This window comes from Mobula birostris, chromosome 14 (assembly GCF_030028105.1).
Source record: "Mobula birostris isolate sMobBir1 chromosome 14, sMobBir1.hap1, whole genome shotgun sequence".
Lineage (NCBI taxonomy): Eukaryota > Metazoa > Chordata > Chondrichthyes > Myliobatiformes > Myliobatidae > Mobula > Mobula birostris.
Window position 1 is genome coordinate 69,134,017 of NC_092383.1, and position 23,344 is coordinate 69,157,360.

General features: G+C 39.3%; 1 protein-coding gene across 3 annotated transcripts in view; it reads right to left on the reverse strand.

The window, feature by feature from the left end:
- LOC140209958 (TBC1 domain family member 22B-like) overlaps window positions 1-16,299 on the reverse strand; it is a 375,770-nt gene extending 359,471 nt beyond the window's left edge. The window contains exons 1-3 of one of the 3 annotated variants that reach the window (XM_072278649.1): window positions 16,081-16,105; window positions 10,556-10,612; window positions 4,323-4,450 (exon numbers count right to left, since the gene is read on the reverse strand). In XM_072278649.1, coding sequence (XP_072134750.1) covers window positions 4,323-4,363 — 41 coding nt within the window. In that variant the 5' untranslated portion in view covers window positions 4,364-4,450; window positions 10,556-10,612; window positions 16,081-16,105. Of the gene's footprint in view, window positions 1-4,322; window positions 4,451-10,555; window positions 10,613-16,080 lie in introns of all 3 variants that reach the window. The other 2 variants (XM_072278647.1, XM_072278648.1) reach the window with 2 other exon arrangements.
- Between the last annotated feature and the right edge of the window lie 7,045 nt (window positions 16,300-23,344).

Here is a 23,344-nt window from a genome sequence, read left to right on the forward strand (position 1 = left end):
AAGAGGAACTTTATCCCTGTTAAGGCATCAGGAAGATGGAGTGAGCACAAATGTCCAGGAAATGGAGATGCGGCTCAGGGCAGCATCAATGGTGGAGGAAGGGAAGTCCCTGTCTTTAAAGGACAACATCTCTGATGCCTGGAAAGGAAAGCCTCATCCTGGGAGCAGATATGGCAAGACAAAAGAACTGAGAAAGGGGAATAGCAAGTTTACATGAAACAGGATAGGAAGGGGTAGTCAAGATAGCTGTGGGAGTCAGTAGGTTTATAAAAGATATTCAATAGTCCAAGTATACAAGATTGACTGGAGTTGTCTACAAATATTCTGGCTGTATGCATAAAGGGAGTTATAGAGTCATAGAACAATACAACATGAATATAGTTCCTTGAGTCAAATGAGACCATGCCAACCATATTCCCATCAAGCCCCTCAAAGTCCAAAGGTTCACACCATCAGGCCCTGGGATTTACCATTAGTGTGATGCAAGGCTGTAGGACTGCCCCCGATAACAAGAATGCCCCCCAAAACACTTCCAATTGTTTCTTGATTTTTGCCCCTGAACACCAAGGAGAAATATGGTTACAAATACCCAATTACTGAAAGTAGCAAACAGATTCGAGACATACAACATGGAAAAAGGCCCTTCGGCCCAACTCATCCATGTCAATTGCTGTTGTCCAGCAAGCTAGACTCCTCTGGCCACGCTTGGCACAGTGCCTTCTAAAACTCTACTATAGCTACGTGGCCTTTAAATATTGCTAGTGTGCACAATTCAACCACCATTTCTGACAACTTCATTCTAATTTTGCACTACCCGTTCCTTGAAGTTGCTGTCCCTGATGCCCCTTTAAAATCTCTTGCCTGAGCTTTGCCCTCTTGTTTTTAACACACCCTCGCCAGGGAAAATATTGTGTGCTTTCACCTTGGCTATGCCCCTTGCAATTTTATATACCTCTATCAAGTCACTCTTCAGTCCATGTTCATGGGAATAGAGTCCTAGTCTCTGCAACCTTTCCCTGTAACTCAGGCTCCCAAATCCAAGCAACATATTGGAAGATGTTTCTGCAATATTTAAAAGCCATCTATACAAGTAAATGGATAGGTTTAGAGGGCTATGGGACAAACACAGATTGATCGGACTAACTCACTGGGCAACTCATGAATGAGTTGGGCCAAAGAGCTTGCTTCCCTGCTGTATGACTCTATCAGCCCATCTTCTTTAAATCTTTCCCGCTTATCTAGAACTAGTTGATGCAAGTGTAAAATTACCCTAACCTGCAAAGATTAAGACTGTCTATTCTACCCATATCCAACTAGAAGATCACAATTCCACACCCTTCTCCACCTTCACTAGCCTCCTTTGTACAATGAAAACAGTCCCATCCAAGCTCTCCAATAAAGGTAAAACAGCATCCCAACTCCTTGACTCAAAGCTTCGTACAATGAAGGCAAGCATGCCATTTGCTTTCTTCACCACTGTTTATTTGGTGTTACTATTTTTGAGGAACTAAATACGTGTAATCCAAAGTTTTACTGTCCAATAACATTCCCTGTCATTCAGTGTACACACTGACCTGGTTTAACTTCCAAAATGCATTGCTTTGCACTTATCCAAGTTAAATTCTATCAGATTTCTTATACTCTTTCCCAATGGATTCAGATCCTATTGTAATTTTAGGTAATCTACTTCTCTCCACTGTACCACCAATTTGTGTCTTACTAAGCATGCAATCTATACTCCTTTCCAAGTCATTAATATATAACATATGATGGACAACTCTGTTTACAGATCTCCAACCTGAAAAACAATCCTTCACTCCCAGCCTCTGTACCCCAAACATAAAGGGCCAGCTTACCCTGGATCATATGTATTCTACACTTCTGAGCAGCCCATTACATGTGACATGGTCAAAGATCTTGCGAAGCTTGACACAGATAATGCCCATCGCCCTACCCTTATGAACCTCTTGGTCACTTCTTCTAAAATTCAGTCAAATTTGAGACATGATTTCCTAAAGACAAAGCTATTGTGACTAATCCCAATCAGTACTTTAAATGGTAAAAGATTGCAGCATGCTGCTGTGCAGAAGGACTTGGGAGTGCTTGTGCATGCATCACAAAAGGTTAGTGTGCAGCTGCAGCAAGCTATCAAGAATGTAAATGGAATGCTGGCCTTCATTGCGAAGGGGATTGAATTTAAGAACAGGAAAGTAATGCTGCAACTGTATAGGATACTAGTGAGGCCGCATCTGGAGTACTGCAAGCAGTTCTGGTTTCCTACTTGAGGAAGGATATACTGGCTTTGGAGACAGTGCAGGGGAGGTTCACCAGGTTGATTCCAAAGATGAGGGGTTTAAACTATGAGAGATTGAATTGTTTACAATTGTACTCACTGGAATTCAGAAGAATGAGAGATCTTATAGAAACGTATAAAATTATGAAAGGGATAGATAAGATTGAGGCAGGAAAGGTGAGACTAGAACTAGGCTCAAGGTTCGGGGGAACTAGCCTCAAGATTCGGGGGAGTAAATTTAGGACTGAGATGAGGAGGAACTGTGAATTCACCAAAAAGTAGGGAATTTGTGGAATTCGCTGCCCAATGAAGCAGTGGAGGCTTCCTCCATAAGTACATTTAAGACAAGGTTGGATAGATTTTTGCATAGTAGAGGAATTAAGGGTTATAGGAAAAAGGCAGGTAGAGGGAGATGAGTCCATGGTCAGATCAGCCATGACCTTATTGAATGGCAGAGCAGGCTTGACAGGCCAGGTGGCCTACTCATGCTCCTATTTTTTTTTAATGTTATGATGTCCCACCTTGTTTAAAATTATATTCTTGTTTTTACTTGGAGCGAGACTTTCGTCCTTGTTAAAAATTCTTTTTCTCTAGTCTTATTTCAATTACCTCCTTCACCAGTTGGTCCCAAAAGCCAATGGCACAGCAGCTCTGTGCTGTCAAAGTCAATCTTGCTACCGCTGATTTCTCCAAGTAACCCAAATGGGATACAACTTCCATGTTCCTTAATGCGAGTTTCTACCATGCACCCCATCTGGCCGATATGCGCTGCTCCGCATTCACAAGGAACCTTGCTAAGCGGGGTCAAAACTATTTCAGACCCAGGAAGTCTCAATGAGGAAATAAGACGATTACGCATGACATTCCTACAGAATAGCTAGAAGACAAAGGAAATCAATCAGGCTCTTAAAAGGGCCAAAGGAAAAACCAGGAAACCGAACAATGAGGGGGAACCCGCTGCTACTCCCATCTTTCCTGTATTTCCACAGTTTCTGGAAGGATCTCCAAGATCTATATGGCAGCTCAAATCCCAATTTATACAGATCAAAGATGACCTGGGACTCAAGACGGCGGGCATTTACAGGATTCCCTATGGACGCAGAGCAGCGCATATTGGCACAGTGAAAACCAACATCAAAGAGCATTGGTGGTGTATCCGTTTGGGTTACCCGGAGAAATTAACAGTGGCAGAACGTTACATATGCAATGATCACAGGATTAACTTCAATAGCACAAACCAACTATGCCACGCCAATGGCTTTTGGGACTGCCTGAAGGAAGTCATTGAAATAAGAACAAGAATGTTAACAAAGACGAAGGTCTCACTCCAAGTAAGAACTGGGATATGATTTTAAACAAGGTGGGACAGCAGATACCTGATTGGTTAGTCTTCCACCAACCAGGCGGGACGGATGGCAGGAGTTGAGTATATTTACCACTGGACAATACACTCCTAGCCATCATCCCTGATGAAGGTGGCAGAGTTTATCATCAAAACATGGATTAAAATTGATATCCGGACCCGGCTGGAAGCCTCAGAAAAGTTTATGCTCCTTCCAATAACTTACCTATCACTGATTTAAGCTTTTAGTTTCCTGGCTTGTTCTTTTAGTCCTTACATTAAGACACTATATTTATGATCCTCCAGTAGCTTTTGACATATCAAAAAGGACACAACTGGCACGTCATACTGAGCAAACAAAGCTGTAATACAGATTATAAATGATATTTGAAGAGCAACAAGGACTAGGCTCCACCAAGTCTGACCTCAATAACCTATCCTATGCAATATCTGCATTAGATTACCTTGTTAATGAACTTAATTGCATGGAATACATATATTGAGCATTAGACCTTCCTGCAGGTAAGCTGAAGCAAATGGATACTGAAATGGATGAAAATCAGAAAGAGCAGGCAGGCAATCCCCCATAGATTAATACTAAAATTCCATTCCATGACATTATTCTACAAAGAACTTCACTTCATGATTTGACAGTGTCTTCTGCCAGCAAGAGAAATAAGAACTAACCTTCTGCTGGCAAGTGGACTCTGCTTGGTTTTTTTGGTCATGTCTCAGCAGAGCTGTCTGCAAGCAGAAACTAAGCTTCAAGCTACTGATCAGGAAGCCTCCATCCCGAAAGCCTTCGACACCCTGTGCTGCCAAAAGCATAACATAAAAATAGGTGTAGGTTATTCAACTACTCATCTGCTTCACCATTAAAGTTCTTCTACCTCAATTCTACCTTCCCTTGTTAATCGTATTTTCCTCAATATCCAAAACATATCAATCACCTGTCTGAATATATTCACTGAGCCCACACACCTCTCTTAGGTACAGAATTCCAAAGTAAATCTCCGCTTAAACAGTTGTCCAAATCAGAAGATGATCACCACTGCATCAAGCCTGAAATGAGTATTTTAATGACAGCACTATTTATTTCTTTAAATTCCATAGACTGTAGGCCCAATCTAGTTAATCTCTCATAGGAACAAATCCCTGCCACCCGATTCTAGGAATCAGAAATTGAAAGATTGTTTTAAATGATAAACAGAGGCAAAATAATAGTTAATATTGAATTTAAAATTACATTTAAAAGTCACTTTACTAAAATAAATGTTAAAGTATAGCAAAAAGAAAATCACTTTTACCTCCCATTTCTACGCAGGCCAGCAGCCCCATGGACAACTTGCAGCGAGTGGACTAAATAAAGTATAGCTGGCCTCCCATCTCAGAACAACAGAGTCGCTCCCAGAACTCAGTTGTAAGGGGTTTCTTCTTTTATGTTACTGCGTAGTCTAATTAAAATGGCTTCTTTGTTATGTTATAATTGAAATGGCTTCTTTGTTATGTTAACTGCTGAGAAAGTCCTCCCGCTAGCAGTTTATTTGGATCATGTTACTGATAAGAGGGTGAACAAACCAGTTGGAATAGACGTTATTCTTTCTGAGTGTCTGTAGGTTAGTGTGATGCGTGGGTTTTTGTGCAGAAGGCAGGAGAGAGACAGAGAATGGACCAGGTGCTGTGACACCACTAACGGGGTCGGACCCTGAGCAGGAGTCCGAGGTCCAGGGTGTTCGGCAAGGAGAGGAGACAGAGACGGACTTGTGTGGAGCTTCTGGTCGACCACCGTTGATGGTCCCAGGCGGCACGTCGAGGTGGTCCGAGGGGATCACAGAGTGAAGGAGGGGCCCGAGCTCCAACTGTTTGTGCACGAAGAGATTGAACTTTGATAAGTGTGGCGCATTTTCCTTTTATATTTTATCTCTATTAATTAGTTCCAGGAATATCTATAAACTGTAACTCACTTAATCATATCTAATGTATTGTCTGTTATTTGGGCGGGGTGGGGTACATCACACAGCATTCATACAAACTAATTACCCAGTTTGGCAGGGCCGAGAGCTGTTTCCCTAGACGACAGCAAGCTGAGCGACCCTGAGGCTTGCCAGGGGGCTACACAGTATTAAGTTTAGCAGTGCAGCAAGAGAACAGGCATGCTGTCATCTGAACACCTTTGCATTCCATACTTCTGAGCTGCAGCATACAGGTGCAAATGAAGAATGTACTTCTTCAAACACTGCAAATGATCCTATGCAATTCACCAGAACATAAAAATTAAACACTGCTTACCTTTCCATGGAACAACCTTTTCCCGAGAATATTCATTCATGACAAAGTTTAGTGAAGGGTATGATATCTTTGGAAACTAGTCTTGTTTCATTAATTGTTTACTGATAATTACATTCAAGATTCAAGTATACAGATTGATTTTGTCTTCAATCTTCTTTATGGATGTGAAAGCTGAGCAATTCACCAACATCACCCAAAGACATCGAAGAGGCATTATTGCAATGTCCCTAGAAAATTCTCCATATCACCTGTATTCTTATCAGAGCAGAATCTGAATCAGTTTTAATATCTCTGGTATATGTCCTGAAATTTAGCAATACATAATGTAATTTATAGTTAAAGCTATTATGTATAAAAATGTATACAATTTTATCCAGTAAGCACAGACATTAATTCCACTATAGTGATGTTCAACTCTTGACATCTAAAGTATTAGATACTCATGTCACTGACTGAACACATGGTGATCAGAGGAAGTGCTATAAACAATGAAAGTATACTGTACCTCAAGAAAATTGACATGAACACACTAAACTGGGAAGGACAGTTCACCAACCAATTACAAGCAAACAGGAACCTACTTGGAAGAAAAACTTCAAGCCCTCAAAACCAAAGGATCCAGAAGGGAATAGTAAGGAAACCCTGACCATCCCATAACAGTTCCATTTAGAAATAAAGTAATTTCTATTTAGAGAGTCATCTCAGGATCTCATAGCAAACCAGAATGGAGATTATCCTCAAGGTAATGAATTATGAAAATATCTGGAACTGTTGAGTACTTTCGGTAAGAAAGTGTAACTCATCATAAAACCCAATTGATAAAATAAACCAAAATTTTGATTCTAAGATACTGTGTAGAATCCACTTCTGCTATAGAACTTTCAAAGACTTTCATAAGTATTAACCCTGGAAAACTCAATTCTTCAATATAAGCTTTCCTTCTGTAGCTTTGCTTTATGGCAAAGTGTCCTACTGTGTCAAGTCAGAGGGCAAGGTGATTTCAGTGTGGCTCAAAAGTGGGCACTTAGAAGTGTCACATTAAGGGCAAAACAACATCTTTTAGATTTGGGATAAAAACAAATTTACCCCTTCAAAGTGGCTCGGTTGTCCTAAACACTAGACATCAAACATACATTTTTAAAAAAATTAAAAAAAAAAAAAAATCGAAAATTCACTCACGTACCAGACAAACAGGAAGATGGTACAAAAAAAGGTGGCTACATGGGTGTTTTTTTTTTTAAGATATAAAAATATAGAAAGTTATGGGAGAGTTTTGAGGAGCAACTAGAAAGTGGCTTTAAGCAGAACTGCTCCAAGTTCTGGGTAGTCACCAGGATAAATGTTTTGAAGATATCAAGGTTTAAATATTTTACACAAGGGGAAAAAAAAAATAAATCGAAGAGAGGGAAAAGCCTATTTATTAAAAACCTATCAAATATAGAACATAGAATAGTACAGCACAGTACAGGCCCTTCGGCCCACAATGTTGTGCCGACCCTCAAACCCTGCCTCCCATATAAGCCCCCGACTTAAATTCCTCCATGTACCTGTCTAGTAGTCTCTTAAACTTCACTAGTGTATCTGCCTCCACCACTGACTCAGGCAGTGCATTCCACGCACCAAACACTCTCTCAGTGAAAAACCTTCCTCTAATATCCCCCTTGAACTTCCCAGCCCTTACCTTAAAGCCATGTCCTCTTGTATTGAGCAGTGGTGCCCTGGGGAAGAGGCGCTGGCTATCCACTCTATCTATTCCTCTTATTATCTTGTACACCTCTATCATGTCTCCTCTCATCCTCCTTCTCTCCAAAGAGTAAAGCCCTAGCTCCCTTAATCTCTGATCATAATGCATACTTTCTAAACCAGGCAGCATCCTGGTAAATCTCCTTTGTACCCTTTCCAATGCTTCCACATCCTTCCTATAGTGAGGTGACCAGAACTGGACACAGTACTCCAAGTGTGGCCTAACCAGGAATTTTATAGAGCTGCATCATTACATCGCGATTCTTAAACTCTATCCCTTGACTTATGAAAGCTAACACCCCATAAGCTTTCTTAACTACCCTATCCAAATATGTTCTAGAAGAATACCAAGCAGCACTGCTGCACTAGCCTTGACTGTTCTATATGAACTCCCAACACAGAACTCAGAAGAATAATTTATACTATTTTTATACCAGATCCTACACTCGCAATGTATCAATAGAAGCAGAATCATAGAAAACTGGGGTGCAGATTGGTCTCCGTTAGAAACTTGCATTGAAACAGCCCATTTACTTTCCTACACCCCTCCCCCCTCCAAGAGAGGCACATTTACATTAAAAAATTGAACCAAAATTTATAATCAGGATGGCAACTGTACCAAAATGTAACCGCTTACGTTTATAAGCGAATAAAAATAATTTTGAAACTTCTTCAATGAATAGAGTTCAAGAGCAAAACTCCTTCAGCCCCTAGTATCAAGTTTCCAAATGTTTTCATTTATTTGCAACCTCAAAAAAAAACTGCTACACAGTATCCTGCTGAAACAGAGAAACAGGTGGATCCCAATCCAATTTCTTCCCATCATATACCTTTTTAGCAAAAAAAATTTGCAGCAATTAGCATAAATTATACATTTGAAATGCTGCATGACTGAGTAAAACTGTGCATGGGAGACAGAGTGTATTTATGTGTATTTATGAAATTACAGTGCATTCCAGTTAATTGAAACACATCGGGACCAGTACATTTTGGCCCACTGACACACACACTTTGTCTAATTTCAATGGGAAATCACTGATTCAATCCTTACCTTCACGCTTTTTTGGGGGATGTTCCCTGTTGTCCCTCACGTAATGCCCATTCTTCTCGCAGTTTATCTTGCTAATGTACCAAGTGTGCAGTTACAGATTTTGGCACTCCAGTTATCTCTACCAGCTGATAATGAGTGGTGTTAGACAAATGGCTTTAAATTTGGTCCAAAGAGGTTATTTTTTCAACTAATGTTAAATCTTTTCATGGCAAGGGTCTCAAGTTTTTTTGGTCAATTTTTTTTTTTAAATTGTTGTTAAAAATCACTACTTTCCAAATCTACATCTGTCAACCCAAATGGATAACAGAACACAAGCAAACAATTGACATAGCTGTGTGCTCTAAGCATGGTGTAATGTCTAACAGCCACACAAGTGGACATGACTGACCAGTTCTGGACCCAATTAAGCAGCATAGTGTCCTAAATAAACAAAGGGAACAAAGTTCTTTAAGAATTGTCCCAAATCAGGATACCCCAATTAACTGATGGCCCAATTAAGTGGAATCCACTCCTTTCATACTCCTTGATTATTGACATGCATTTCCAATGCAACAAAACAATCTCAAATAATTGAAAACCACAGAAATCCAAGTAATCTAGAACAAGCCCACATACTCCAGTTGCAGCAATACTTTCATGCATCATACTCATATACACTCAGTGGCTACTTTATTAGGTACCTCCTGTACCTAATAAAGAGAACATAGTGTATGTTTGTGGTCTTCTGCTGTAACCCATCTGCTTCACAATTCAACACGCATTCAGAGTTGCTCTTCTGCACACCATGGTTGTAATATGTGGTTACTTGGGTCACTCTCGTCTTCCCATTAGCTTGAACCAGTCTGATTATTCTCTTCTGATCTCTCATTAACAAAGCATTTTCACCTACAGAACTGCCACTCACTGGATTTTTTTTTTGGGGGGGGTGGGTTTGCACCATTCTCTGTAAGCTCTAGAGACTGTTGTGCTGAAAATGCCAGGAGAACAGCAGTTTCTGAGATACTCAAACCATTTTGTCTGGCACCAACCATCACACTATGGTCAAAGACATTTAGATCACATTTCTTCCCCATTCTGATATTTGGTCTGAACAACAACAACTGAATCTCTTAACCATGTCTGCACACTTTCATGCACCGAGTTGGTGCAACATGATTGGCTGATTAGACAGTTGCATTAAAAGGTGCACGGGTGTAAATAATAGTGGCCGCTGAGTGTATACTTTGGAAAGGTAAATTTAAGATTATCCCTATTGCCAGATTAGATATGGGATGGTAGATTGGCCAAAAAGCAGATGTACCTACAAGTGTGAGTTTAGTAATACATAACAGCCTTTTGTAAAAGAAAAAGTAGCTGAATGTGTTTGCAAACACAAATCCCACTGTCGTGTTCTAACAAATGTGCAACCGCTCTTAAAATGGCAATTACAATCTCTTGCAGACACTTGAAACATGTTTCAAAACTCTCCCATTTTGTAACAGTAACTGGAATGGAGAGGCTTTGAAAAATAAGTATCTTGCACCAGATTCCTGCCAAATCAATCCCATTATAGTTACTAACCAGTAATGTCCAGTCTGCCTTCTCAATACAGATTTTCAGTGAAAAATTCCATCTACCCTCAAACTCTGAACTACTAGTTTGAACTACAAAGTTATTCTGTGTTTACTTTGATTGCCATATGAAAATGAAATCCTAATCATGCAGATGCTCTTTTACTCTACATAATTTGTTCTACCACTTTGTAAAGTTCTGGCTATATTCACAGAATGAAGGTCATCATGTTGAAAATGTATTTCACATAATCACAAGAGAACAATGAATTATGCTGCAAACCTACTTTTTGTGTAGCCGGGGATCAAATGGGGGATGCTGTGCTCCATAAACTTGTTGTATACTAAGGAAAGAAAAAAAGAAGAGAAAGACATGCCATATAAGTGTAAAAACGGAATAAAGCAAGCATCGTTTGCACTTCATATAGAAAATCTGGAGGAAAAAATCCGATACATTGCATTAATGTATTGCATGTATAGAATTTAGAGTCAAGATCTTCCCAAATGAAAGGAAGTATTGCAAATAAAAGGAGCTGTGAAAATACAGAAGAAATAGCACTCTTTCTCACGGCAATGAAATTTGTTACATAATACAATGCAGTGCATTTTCTAATTACAAGTAACAGCTAAAATGAAAGACAGTGGAGAGAAATAAGCCTGTATATAAATTAGATCTTTGAATAACACTGCTCAGAGCATGATGCAAGTACTTCTGCCCTTCAACTGCAATTCAATTCTACAACCACGCATTGTTCAAATACTATCCCTTTACATAACTTAACTGTAATTTTTGTCCAGTTCTATTTAATTTCAAGTGGAATCAAGAAAGACACCAACTTGAAACAATACACAAATATGGTGGAAAATCAGTATGTTCAAGACCACAAAAGTAATAAGGGACATGAAATCCTCTACTATCATCAGATTTATATTGATTAAGAGAGACTCGAACATTGAGTGATGAAAAAAAGATGTGCAAATATCACAGAATAGATATGAACTGTGAATTACATGCAAATTATCTGTTTTTAAAAAGGCATCACCAAGTTAATTCTGACTTCATAAAATACATGTTTTCTTTAAGGCAAAGATCAGAATTAGAATCAAAAAACATAAATGAGAAAGGCAGCATTCCTCTGGTAGAGTACAGTGTTGTTAGTATCTCCTTTAATATATCAGTTGGCAATAAAGAATCTCTTCCTTGAGGACTATCACAAATAGTAAAGGTGAAGCAATGTCTTGGCTCAAGCTGTATCATTTGTAGATCAACAAAAATCAGTTTTAGTATCAATGCCAAAGTTTCATACATCTAATAGGCAAGGGATGCTCTATAAAATGGAAAATTACAACTTACAGTTTAGCAGTCATTAAATCCAAATACAAAGCTGAGTAGAATTTCATAGTCAGTTAAAAAAATAAAGTTTCAAGTACTGTACATGAAGTGAAGGGTAATCTGGGTCCTCCATGCCGCTCAGGTTATATGCAAATAATCAGCTTGAACAATACTCATTTGCTTTGTCCATTTTTTGTTTATATAACTCAAAGGAATAACTTATGATAAATCCAAATCACTTCCAAAGCACAATGATAGTTGATCACTGGTAACACCAACTTCATTCAAAGCACAATTTGACTGTACTAGAGCAAAGTAATCAGTTAGTTTGAAAATTAGCAGGAAACTTTCATTCTAGGCAAGTACATCACAAATTAACCCCTTATATTTTCCAATTTACAGCGCAGCTAAAATGACACGTATAACATTTATGTCTGCTGATAACAAGTCTCAACATTGACTATTAAACTAATTGTAACTTGTTAACTTCAAATAAACTCAATTGGTAAACTTGACCTTGACATTCTAGTCATCTGTCAATACTTCTGTACTAGAAACATGATAAATCAGATATATGGTCACCTTACTAGGTACCTGTAAACTTCCTCTACTGTGACAGATCATTGCTGTGACCACTTAAAACAGCCTTAGATAAGATTATGTCTAGGAAGAGGTACAGTCGACGTTTCCGGCCAACACCCTTCGTCAGGACTAACTGAAAGAAGAGCTAGTAAGAGATTTGAAAGTGGGAGGGGGAGATCCAAAATGATACGAGAAGACAGGAGGGGGAGGAATGGAGCAAAGAGCTGGACAGTTGATTGGCAAAAGGGATATGAGAGGATCATGGAACAGGAGGCCTAGGGAGAAAGAAAAGGGGTAGCATGAACATTGACATTTCTAACTTCCGCTAATGCCCCACCTCCCCCTCATACCCCATCCGTTATTTATTTATATACACACACATTCTTTCTCTCTCTTTTTCTCCCTCTATCCCTCTCACTATACCCCTTGCCCATCCTCTGGGCTCCCCCTTCCTTCCTTCTCCCTGGGCCTCCTGTCCCATGATCCTCTCATATCCCTTTTGCCAATCAACTTTCCAGCTCTTAACTCCATCCCTCCCCCTCCTGTCTTCTCCTATCATTTCGGATCTCCCCTCCCCCTTTCTAATCTCTTACTAGCTCTTCTTTCAGTTAGTCCTGACGAAGGGTCTCGGCGTGAAACGCCGACTGTACCTCTTCCTAGAGATGCTGCCTGGTCTGCTGCGTTCACCAGCAACTTTGATGTGTGTTGCTTGAAATTCTGCAGATTTCCTCATGTTTAGGTAAGATTATACATGTGATGCAAGTATAATGGCAATCAGCTATGAAATAATTCAATTAATCCACGATACCATGTAAAGGCCACTGTGGGAGAAAAACCTAGTTGTCAAACCTAATTACAGAGTAATTCTATTTCATCCAGGTAACAAACAGGTTCCATTTATTCAAAGATATCCACATATTCAAAAAAAAACAGTAACTCACTCACAGATATTGTTGCATGATTGCCAATAAATCAGAAAATACAAAAAAAATCACTCCACATCGCTGCAATGAATGGCATCAAAAGCACTTAAGACCGAAAAGAAAAAAACAATTACTAAGACCGGCAAAAAAAAAATCTAGATTGCCATTTGTAAGAACAAATTTATTATCAGACTTCTGAATTTAATGATATTGTTTCTATGTATGGATTGTCCATAAATTGGGTGTCTTAACCCAGAAGCACCATGTATCCATTTTCTTTTGGTAAACAATTAAATCTTATTGCAATATGACAGCTGAAGACCCTAACTCATCAAACCACTGCACAGAAAAATAATTTAATAAGAAAAAAAATTACATGCTGAAATTAAAACATGTAGGATTTCAGATACTGGAAATTATCGCTATTTCAGTTACATTATAATAGTTTAAAAAACACACGTAAAAAAGCATATTAAAAGCATATCTGACTCAATTCAGATTTTGCTACAAATCAAATGGTAATTTGCTGTTCAATTCTAAACAAAAGCAAACATGATATGCTTTCAGAGGAAAGTTGGAAGAAATCTAAAACATTCAAAAACCAGTAACTTACTCTCAGATACTGTTGCATGATTTTTCTGATGGCTGAACACCATCATAGAAGCTCATTCTCCAAAATCAAATCAGAATAACACAACATGGAAAACAGCTATTTAGCCCATCAAATTCAAGTTGACCATCAGTCACCCATTTCATCCTCTCCACATTGCAAACAGTCTTTCTCCTTCACCCAACCCATTCTACCTGAACAAAATGCAGTAAATTGGGAAAAAGTGTAAGTGAATATCAGTTTCATCTAGAAACATCATTTGGATCTCTAAGTGGCAAGAAGAGGTAAAAAGGCAGAAACTGCACCTCCTGCCAAGAGAAGGAAAGTAGTTTGTGGATATGGATGGCTAAACCAGGGAGAGAATGGTCCTCAATTGTCAATAATCCATGTCAAGAGGAAACTTTGTCAGTATCTTGGAAGATAAGTAATGTCACCTCCACATTAAAGTTGTACAGGCATCCAAGAAGTTTAATTGAACAACAAAAGGCAAAGGGACGGACAGTCAGCACCTGCTTTACAGCTTTAAGAATGCAGAATTTCACACCCACAGAACTACTGTGCTACATAGCATATGATATTCCATATAATTCACATGTCACATGTCATACTAGTGATAAATTGTCTTTTCAAAGCATAACTAGCATGGTGCTGTCCCAATTGGAAGTTGCCAAACTTAGAGCAGCTTAAAAAAAATGATCTAGCTTATTGAGGAAAATGTTCCCTATTAATTATGAAACATGCAGGTGTCACAAACCCACGATGCCAATGTATTACTTAAATGTCTCAAATCCACATTGCTTGCTGACACAATTGAGTTTCAGCCAAAAGAACAAGCTCTTTTGGTCCTAATGGAAACTTAGCCAGAGTTTGTCAAAGCACTTCACAAGTGTAACATTTAATAATTAACAGTCTGGATCAGATCCCTGTGCACGCAAGCAAACATTTACAGCTGAAACTTCAAAGATGTTGGAGAGAGATGATGGAAAATGTAACATCCAATAACCATGTATCTGACAGGACATGTACAGGAAATAACCTGAAGAAACAAGCAAACAGAAAACTAAATCAGAATGAAAATACTATTCTGTTAAATAGACTATTTATTTTTGTGTATCTGTTCTGTTCTACAAAATGGCAGCTGAGCATTAAAGTCAAGAGATTACTGAATCCTTGAATTATTATAAATTACACTATTTGTACTTAAACCCTACGTGTGCCATTGATTCATGGGAATGCAATATTGGGGACTTCAATATATTTGTAGCCACCTATTTAAATTATACATCCACTGTAATCATATGGGAACACAGCCACCCGCAGACTCTCCTCCAAGTTGTACACTGTACTCCTTCAATGTCTTAGTCAATAGCAGTTTGGACACAACCTTCATTAGGGCTACAACAGTTTGAGAAAGTGGCTTCCTCCATCTTCTCAAGAGTAGTTGGAGTAGGCAATAAACAAGGGCTTTGCCAATGACTCCCACATTTCAAGGGACAGAAAAATAGCACAAGCAATAAATCTGTTCTACAAAAGTTTAACAAGAATTTAAATCCACACATAGATGTGAAAGTATAGAACATAATATAAATAAACTTAATGGAGACTGAACACTCACTAACACCAACTGAACGAAACAAAGCGTGATTTCACATATTTTCATTAAACAGACATTTTCCTTTGAAAAATATCATTGGTATTGCAAAATTAAAAATACTCAGAAAATTAATAAGTTTTCTCAAACCTAAGCGGCAAAACTTATTTGCGAGAAGCTTATTTATCTTGTTATACCATTCTGATGCAGAATCTATACTGTTAAAATGGATTACAGATTGAAATTTTAAAGAGGATGGTAACTGACAAGTAGTATTTATGCAAATAACTAATTGGAATGGTTTTCCATCTTTGGTTCTTTTTGAAGTATCAGATCTCAACACAGACGTTACTTTGTATCATTCCAGTACGCCTGACATAAAACTGGTCATATCAAAAGTTGCACAACCTTGTAATCAGATGTAGGCTTCAGTGAAAGTCAAAATTAAAAAAAAACTAACCAGACGCTTTCTGACAAGGCAGCCTATGCTAAGATTTCTATAGTCTCCACTCTATACAGAAGTTACTTTGAAAGGTATTAAAAATGCATCAGTAAAATATGACACTGAAAAGAACTACACAGTGCCACGGGGACTAAGACCTGACAAAACAATTCTTTCTCTGTGCTCCCGATAAAACAAATTGCTAAAAGGGGATTGCATATTTACAATCTCAAAAGCAAACATTAACGCGAAATTAGCAGCAGGGTGAGGGTGCAGGAAATAATTGCAAGAGGCATCAGCCGTCCCAGAGTCAGTAAGCAAGAACACGAACCTTCCGGGAACCTTGCTGTTCCGCTTCCAGAATTGCCTCCTGTTTTCATTCGCCATGACACTCTCCTCTCACAAATTCCGGTTTAAAATTATCCGAATTGCGACTGAAAAACCGAAGCAGTAAAGCGAACCACCACGTCAAAAAATGGTTAAAATTTTAAATAAATCCCCACAAACTATACGACAAGCAGCCATGTTGGCGAGCGGTGTCAATGCTCCTTTCTCATTGGCCAGGGTAGACCTCCTGCACCGGGCTGTCCAATTAGAGTGCGTAATATTTCCAGGTGGGCCGTCTCCTTGACGATTGAAGGAGTTGATTGACATGTGGATTTGGGCAGGTGTCCCCAGTGGGGCCATTGATCTCAGCTGTCTGATCACCACAATGTTTAAACACCAGATGGAGAGATTAAATTACTTTCTCTGACCAGTGTTGGCAGATCATTGTTTTATATGCAAACAACAGGAATTCTGCAGATGCTGGAAATTCAAGCAACACACATCAAAGTTGCTGGTGAACTCAGCAGGCTAAGCAGCATCTGTAGGAAGAGGTGCTGCTTGGCCTGCTGCGTTCACCAGCAACTTTGATATGTGTTCATTGTTTTATATACCTTCTTCCTTGATAGCACTGTGATAGCAGGCTACAAAATTTAAAAATATGCAGACATCTGAATTCTGAAATAAAAACAAAAACAGCTACTGTGCATTGGAGAGGGAGTTGCAGCTTCAAGTCTTTGATTAGTACAATTGAGTAAACTTCTTCAACAAGGTTGTTCACAGTCATCGATTTAGCCAAATTCATTTACAATGCAAGTTGACGACAATAATATAAATTTTAACATTTATTTGAACTCAAGTTTAATAGTGGTTTACTCCTTTCAGAAAATTTAGAAAAATCTGTGCATAAATGCTTATTTTAAGGATATCAGGAAGGTGCACTAGAATGAATTATATCTGCAACAAATGACCTGTACTCCCACAACAGTTAAGTATTTACACAAGAGATTCTGCAGATGCTGGAAATCCAGAGTTACATGCTGGAGGAACTCAACAGGTCAGGTACCATCTATGGAGAGGAATAGAGAACATATGTTTGGGCAGAGACCCTTCATATCTAGACAGAGATTCACATCACTTCACATATCAAAAACTATAGACCAAGTGCAGCTAAGCATAGAACATAGAAATCTACAGCACATTACAGGCCCTTTGGCCCACAATGTTGGGCCGACCATGTAACCTAAAGAGAATTAGGTAAGTAGAATTACTTAAGATAGTCACTTGATGGCCAGTATGGATATATGCCATCTGCCAAAAAATATCCTTTTGCACTATTTTTATATTTTTGTAAAGTATTTATGTACATGAATCTCAGGGTTGTTTATGGTGACATATATGTACTTTGATAATAAATTTACTTTGAATTTTAAAACGAGAAAAAACGAGAGCGAAAAAAAAAGAAAAGGAATAGTGAGGTAGTGTACATGAGTTCATTGTCCATTCAGAAATCTGATGATGTTGGGGAAGAAGCTGTTCCTATTGAATGTGTTTATTCAGGATCTTCCTTGATGGTAACAATGAGAAGAGGGCATGCCCTGGATGTCGAAGGTCTTCAATGATGGAAGCTGCCTTTTGAAGGTGTCCTTGATACTGTGGAGTGTCCATGATGCAGCTGGCTGGTTTTGCAACTTTCTGCAGCTTTTTCCAATCCTGTGCTTGACAGCGAGACCACAGGTTGTGAAAACAGTTCAGTGATGGGGTGAGTGAAGTTGACAGAAGTTATCCCCTCTGATACAAGAACCTGATGGTTGAGGGGTTATAACTGTACCTGAACCTGTTGCTGTGGGTCCTGAGGCTCCTGTACATTTTCCATGATGGCAACAGTGAGATGAGAGCAAGTCCTGGGTGGTGGGTGTCCCTGATGATGAATGCTGCTTTCCTGCAACATTTTTCTGTGCAGATGTGCTCATTGGTGGGGAGGGCTTTACCCATGACTGACCTAATTATTGCAAATATCAGGGATCTTGAACCTCAAATGTGTTTTCAGAAGGCAAAAATACCAGAGGAAATGCATCAATTTCCAGAATTAATGCATTCAACATTTTGCATGATGGAATCCACGAGAAAGGCATCATCTCCTTCAACCATAATCAGAGTGGAGAGACAGGTCAGAAACCAATGACTAGGTCAAGCTTGCTCTGGTGTCAGTGTTCTGAGGGCTGATGTAAACTTTATAGGTTGAATTGTTTTTGGTTTCATGAGTCTTTTTCATATAAAATTAATGCCACGCTCTTGAGGAGTTTGGCCTGAGGGAGGACATTAATGTTGATTTGCTTACTTTTCCAGTGGAATTATAGTATTTTGTGTTGACGGCATTGGTGCTACATTCCACACTGTTTTACTACTCCTTACCCTCCTCTTCCTCCTCCTTCTCCATGTGGTACTTGGCAGGCGGAGCGACGGTGAAGGCTGGAGTTCTGTTCTCTGTTCCTTCAATCCCTCTCCTGTCCCTGCCTGATCATATTGCGCTTGCGAGTTTGGCACTGTTAGTACGCTGACCTGCCTGCCCACACAACGTGAAGCATTTAGCTTCCTGGCAGTTAAATGGCCGGTAATCCTCCTTCCTGTAGTTTGATCAGATTTCTGCTTTGAGGAAGTACCTTGAGTTTTCTGCAAGTCTGTCATTCTTTGAGTTTCTCCTGCTGCCCCCTGTAACTATAGCGCACGCCGAAAGAAAAGCACAATAATAAGTGTTTGCATCTTTGTCTGCACTAAGCTGCATCATCATAGTTTTATTTGCTGTACACGTATAATACATGTCAGTAATCATTCCCAATCCATCCGTGTATCTCTCAGGAATTTAAGCACATCATCATCCAGAAAAAAGATGATATGAATGCTGATTTAGTAGGTTCAGAAAAGGATGCAGCAGAATTCTCAATCTTCCTCAGGCATCCCCACTTTCCATTGAAATGCCAGTGGCAGGTATGGTATCAGAAAATAATTATGAGGGACAGTGTTAATCTACACATGGATAAGCAGTGATACTTTTATAAGGGAGAGGGGGTTGGGTTCTGACTAATTTTATTAACTTTTTTTGTTAGAAGTAACAAACTATATTGATGACAGCAGGGTGGTTGATGTAGTCAATATGAAATTCAATAAGCATCTGATAAGAACCCATATGGGAGACTAGGTTCCAAATTACTACAGGGAATCCAGGCCAAAATAGCAACTTGAATCCAAAATTGTGTGTGTGTATATATACATACACACAATGGATTCCTGTTAGTTGGGACAACATCAGGACGAGTAAATTTTAGTCCAATTAAGTGGCTGCCCCAAAATTAGCCAAAGTTTCATGGGAATAGTTACAAGGGAATAAAAAAGACAAACTGAATAACAATGTATTTAAGTGAAAGGTTGAACAAATGAGAAGTCTGTCAACAGCACTACAGCACAGGGGAAAATGTTGCCAGACAAATCTGTTGGTATTCTTTGAAGAAATAACAAGCAGGATAGACAAAGGAGAATCGGTTGATGTTGTATACTTGGATTTTCAGAAGGACTTTGACAAGGTGCCACACATTAGGCTGCTTAACATGCTACAAGCCCATGTTATTACAGGAAAGATTGTAGCATGGTTAAAGCAGTGACTGATTGGCAGGTGGCAGAGAGTTAGAATAAAGGGAGCCTTTTTTGGCTAGCTGCTGGGGACTAGTGGTGTTCCACAGTGTGTTGGGACCAATTCTTTTTACATTATATGTCAATGATTTGGATGATGGAATTGATGGCTTTATCGCAAAGTTTGCAGACGATATGAAGCTAGCTAGAAAGGCAGGTAGTTTTGAGGAAGTAGAGAGGCTATAGAAGGATTTCGACAGATTAGGGGAATGGGCAAAGAAATGGCAGATAGAATACAGTGTTAGGAAGTGTATGGTCATGCACTTTGGTAGAAGAAATGAAAGGGTTGCCTATTTTCTAATCGGAGAGAAAATACAAAAATCTCAGGTGTAAAGGGTCTTGGGAGTCCTTATGCAGCATTCCCTAAAGGTTAATTTGCAAGTTGAGTCTATGGTGGGGAAGGCAAATATAAAGTTAACATTCATTTCAAGAGGACTAGAATATAAAAGCAAAGATGTAGTCTTGAAACTTTATAAAGCACTGGTGACGCCTCACAGAGTATTGCGAGTATTGGGCCCCTTAGCTTACAAAGGGTGTACTGAAACTGGAGAGGGTTCAAAAGAGGTTCACAAAAATGATTCCAGAATTTAATAGCTTGTCCTATAAGGCCATAAGGAGCATATGATGGCTCTGGGCCTGAATTTACTGGAATCAGAAGATTGAGGTGTGACTTCATTGAACCTATTGAATGGTGAAAGGCCTTGATAGAGTGGATGTGGAGAGGATGTTTCCTATGGTGGGAGAGTCTAAGACCAGAGGACACAGCCTCAGAGTAGAGGAGTGTCCTTTTAGAATGGTGATGAGGAGGAATTTCTTTAGCCAAAAAGTGGTGAATTCTTTGCCACGGGCTGCTGTGGACGTCATGTCTAGAGGTTGATGGATTCTTGATTGGTCAGGGCATGAAGAGATGTTGGGAGAAGGCAGGAGATTGGGGCTGAGAGAAAAATTGGATGAAATGGCAGAACGGGCTCGGTGGGCCAAATAGCCTAATTCTGCTCCCATGTCTTATGGTCTTATTACAGTACTATAAAACTGTGTATTAGTTCCTAATAGTTATTGATGGAGGAATTTATCCAATGTACAAAATGAACAAAATTAGTGCAGACACCTAGTGCAGAAAATGGGCTGTCTTCATACAATACTATTGATGACTGCAATCTCCAAGTCTTTGTTTTCATTGTAAAATTCAAGATGATTATCAATTCCTTAAATTTTTTTGTTGTTCCTACCTTGTTGAAGTAGTGAAATTATTTTACTTTCACCCCAACCATTTCTGGCATCTCCAAGCCTGAATGCTTGAAACCGCTGTGAGCAAAAGGGTTCTGAATTGACTTACTACTTATTTTTCACCAACTACCAGTGTCAAAAATCACTGCTTTTTGAACACAAACGCACTCAACTGATGCTATTAAAAATTCTAAGCACACTGTAGAGTCTAATGGACTTTTGTTTATTGAATTCAAATGAAGGTTCTTGACCCAAAACATTGACTGTCCATTTTTCTTCTCTTCTGTTTGGTCTGCTAAGTGCTTCCAATAGTTTCTGTGTTGCTCCACATTCCAGCATCTGCACTTTCTTACATCTCCACAAAGAATGTGGTGCTGCTAATCATGAGGATAGTCTTATGCTATGATATAATATATATCATTTAATAAAATTAGTTGAGTAATGGCAGAGACATTGAGTTGTATGGCATAGAAACAAGCCCTTTGATACATCTCATCCATGTTGACCTTTCTGTCGACCTGCACTTATCCTATTTGCCCATTTAATTTGTACTTACCATCAACTATCCTTTTATATTCATTGTACCCCAATCTATGTTATCATGCTGATCATAAAATACAATTGATATCAAAGATGAAGCACAATTGCTTTCCAACTACTTTAGTTTTCCATAGAATAATGAAAATGTTATTAGTTACAAAGGTAGAGCAAGGACTTAGGACAAGCAGTAAACAATTGTTTGAAATTCATCATTATTGGTGCCAATTGAAACATTACTTCAACCAAGTAACATCAGAGACATAGTTTTATTATATTACACTCTCTGTTATGCTGCTGGCATTTAAGGCAGCAATGAAGGTCCTCCATCTCTGTTTGTGTGCAGGGCTTCCTTCATCGTGTCAGTATCTTCCTCTCGGCCTTCACTACTGTCAGTCATGCTAGTCCAGGTGGAGACTCAGGAATACCATCACACTCAGATGTCAAAAGATTTTCACTGCTGTTTCTGTAACAATTCTGTTTTACCAGTCAGGCTTGATAAGCCTGAGCTGAACCCCCAAACCTGGAGGACTGGTGGACCTCTCTTAGTCTGTCCTCTACCCTTTGATCTGTTTGGCAAGGGTGGCCCGACCCAAGAGCCAAAGCATAAAGCCCTGAATCCAGCCAATATAACTCTCTGGGTCATTGAGGTTGGGGTCCCCTTGGAGGAGAGAAGTAGGTAAGTGTACTAAATTATGCAAAATTGTTTAATGTTGACCACTGTAAATGTCATAGTAAAATAATGTATCTTTAGGATAAATGCATGGTGTTACAATTACTGCTTGAATATGGAGGAAAATTATAAACGTACTGAAAACAATATAGAAGTAATTCACTGTGAAAATTAATTCAGTTTTCAAAGCCTTAAACATTTCTGATTATAAAGACACGTAGTCCCCTTTTATTGTCATTTAGTAATGCATGCATTAAGAAATGATACATTATTTCCTCCGGTGTGATATCACAAAACACAGGACAAACCAAAACTGAAAAAGCTGACAAAACCACATAATTATACATATAGTTACAACAGTGCACAGTACCATAACTTGATAAAGAAAGACCCTGAGCACATTAAAGTTCAAAGTTTCTCAAATGTCCTACATCTCACGCAGTCGGGAGAGGGAAGAAAAACTCTCCCTGCCATGCCGACCACAATCCAACTCTGAGTCATCCGAAAACTTCGAGCTCTGATCAGCTTTCCGACACCAAGTACTGAGCGCCATCTCTGCCCGAGCGATTCGACCTCTTTCTCGGTCGCCAAAAGCAGGCAAGACCGGGGATTTTGAGGCTTACCCTCTGAAAGATTCCCGACCATACAGTAACGACAGCAGCGGACGGGCGTTTCAGAAATTTCTCCAGATGTTCCTCTGTGATTTCATGTCCATTCTCCATCAAATCAGAATTGTCCACGGCCCCTATTTAACAGATACGACATCATTTTTCACCAGAGAGCTGCGCACATAAGGTTATTACATAATGTGGTAAACCATATATATGTTGTAACTGGGTTAACTGTCTGGACACGCCCCTCTGCTGACTGCCCCTGTGGCTCCTCCCACAGATTTCTGTATAAAGGTGTTTCACCTTGCCCCTCCCCCTCAGTCCAGGGGCAGACACTCACCATGGAGGTTGTTTTGTACAGCGAATAAAAGCCTTTCAGTATTTTACCCAACTTCAGTCTTTTGGAGTTATTGAAGGTGCGCTTCAATTTTATTCGCTGTACATTTTAAAGCATGGAACATGCGCTGAGACCCGACAGGTTAGACCTCGAACCGCAAACGCCTGAAGCTGGAAACGCTTTCGAACTCTGGCTGGCC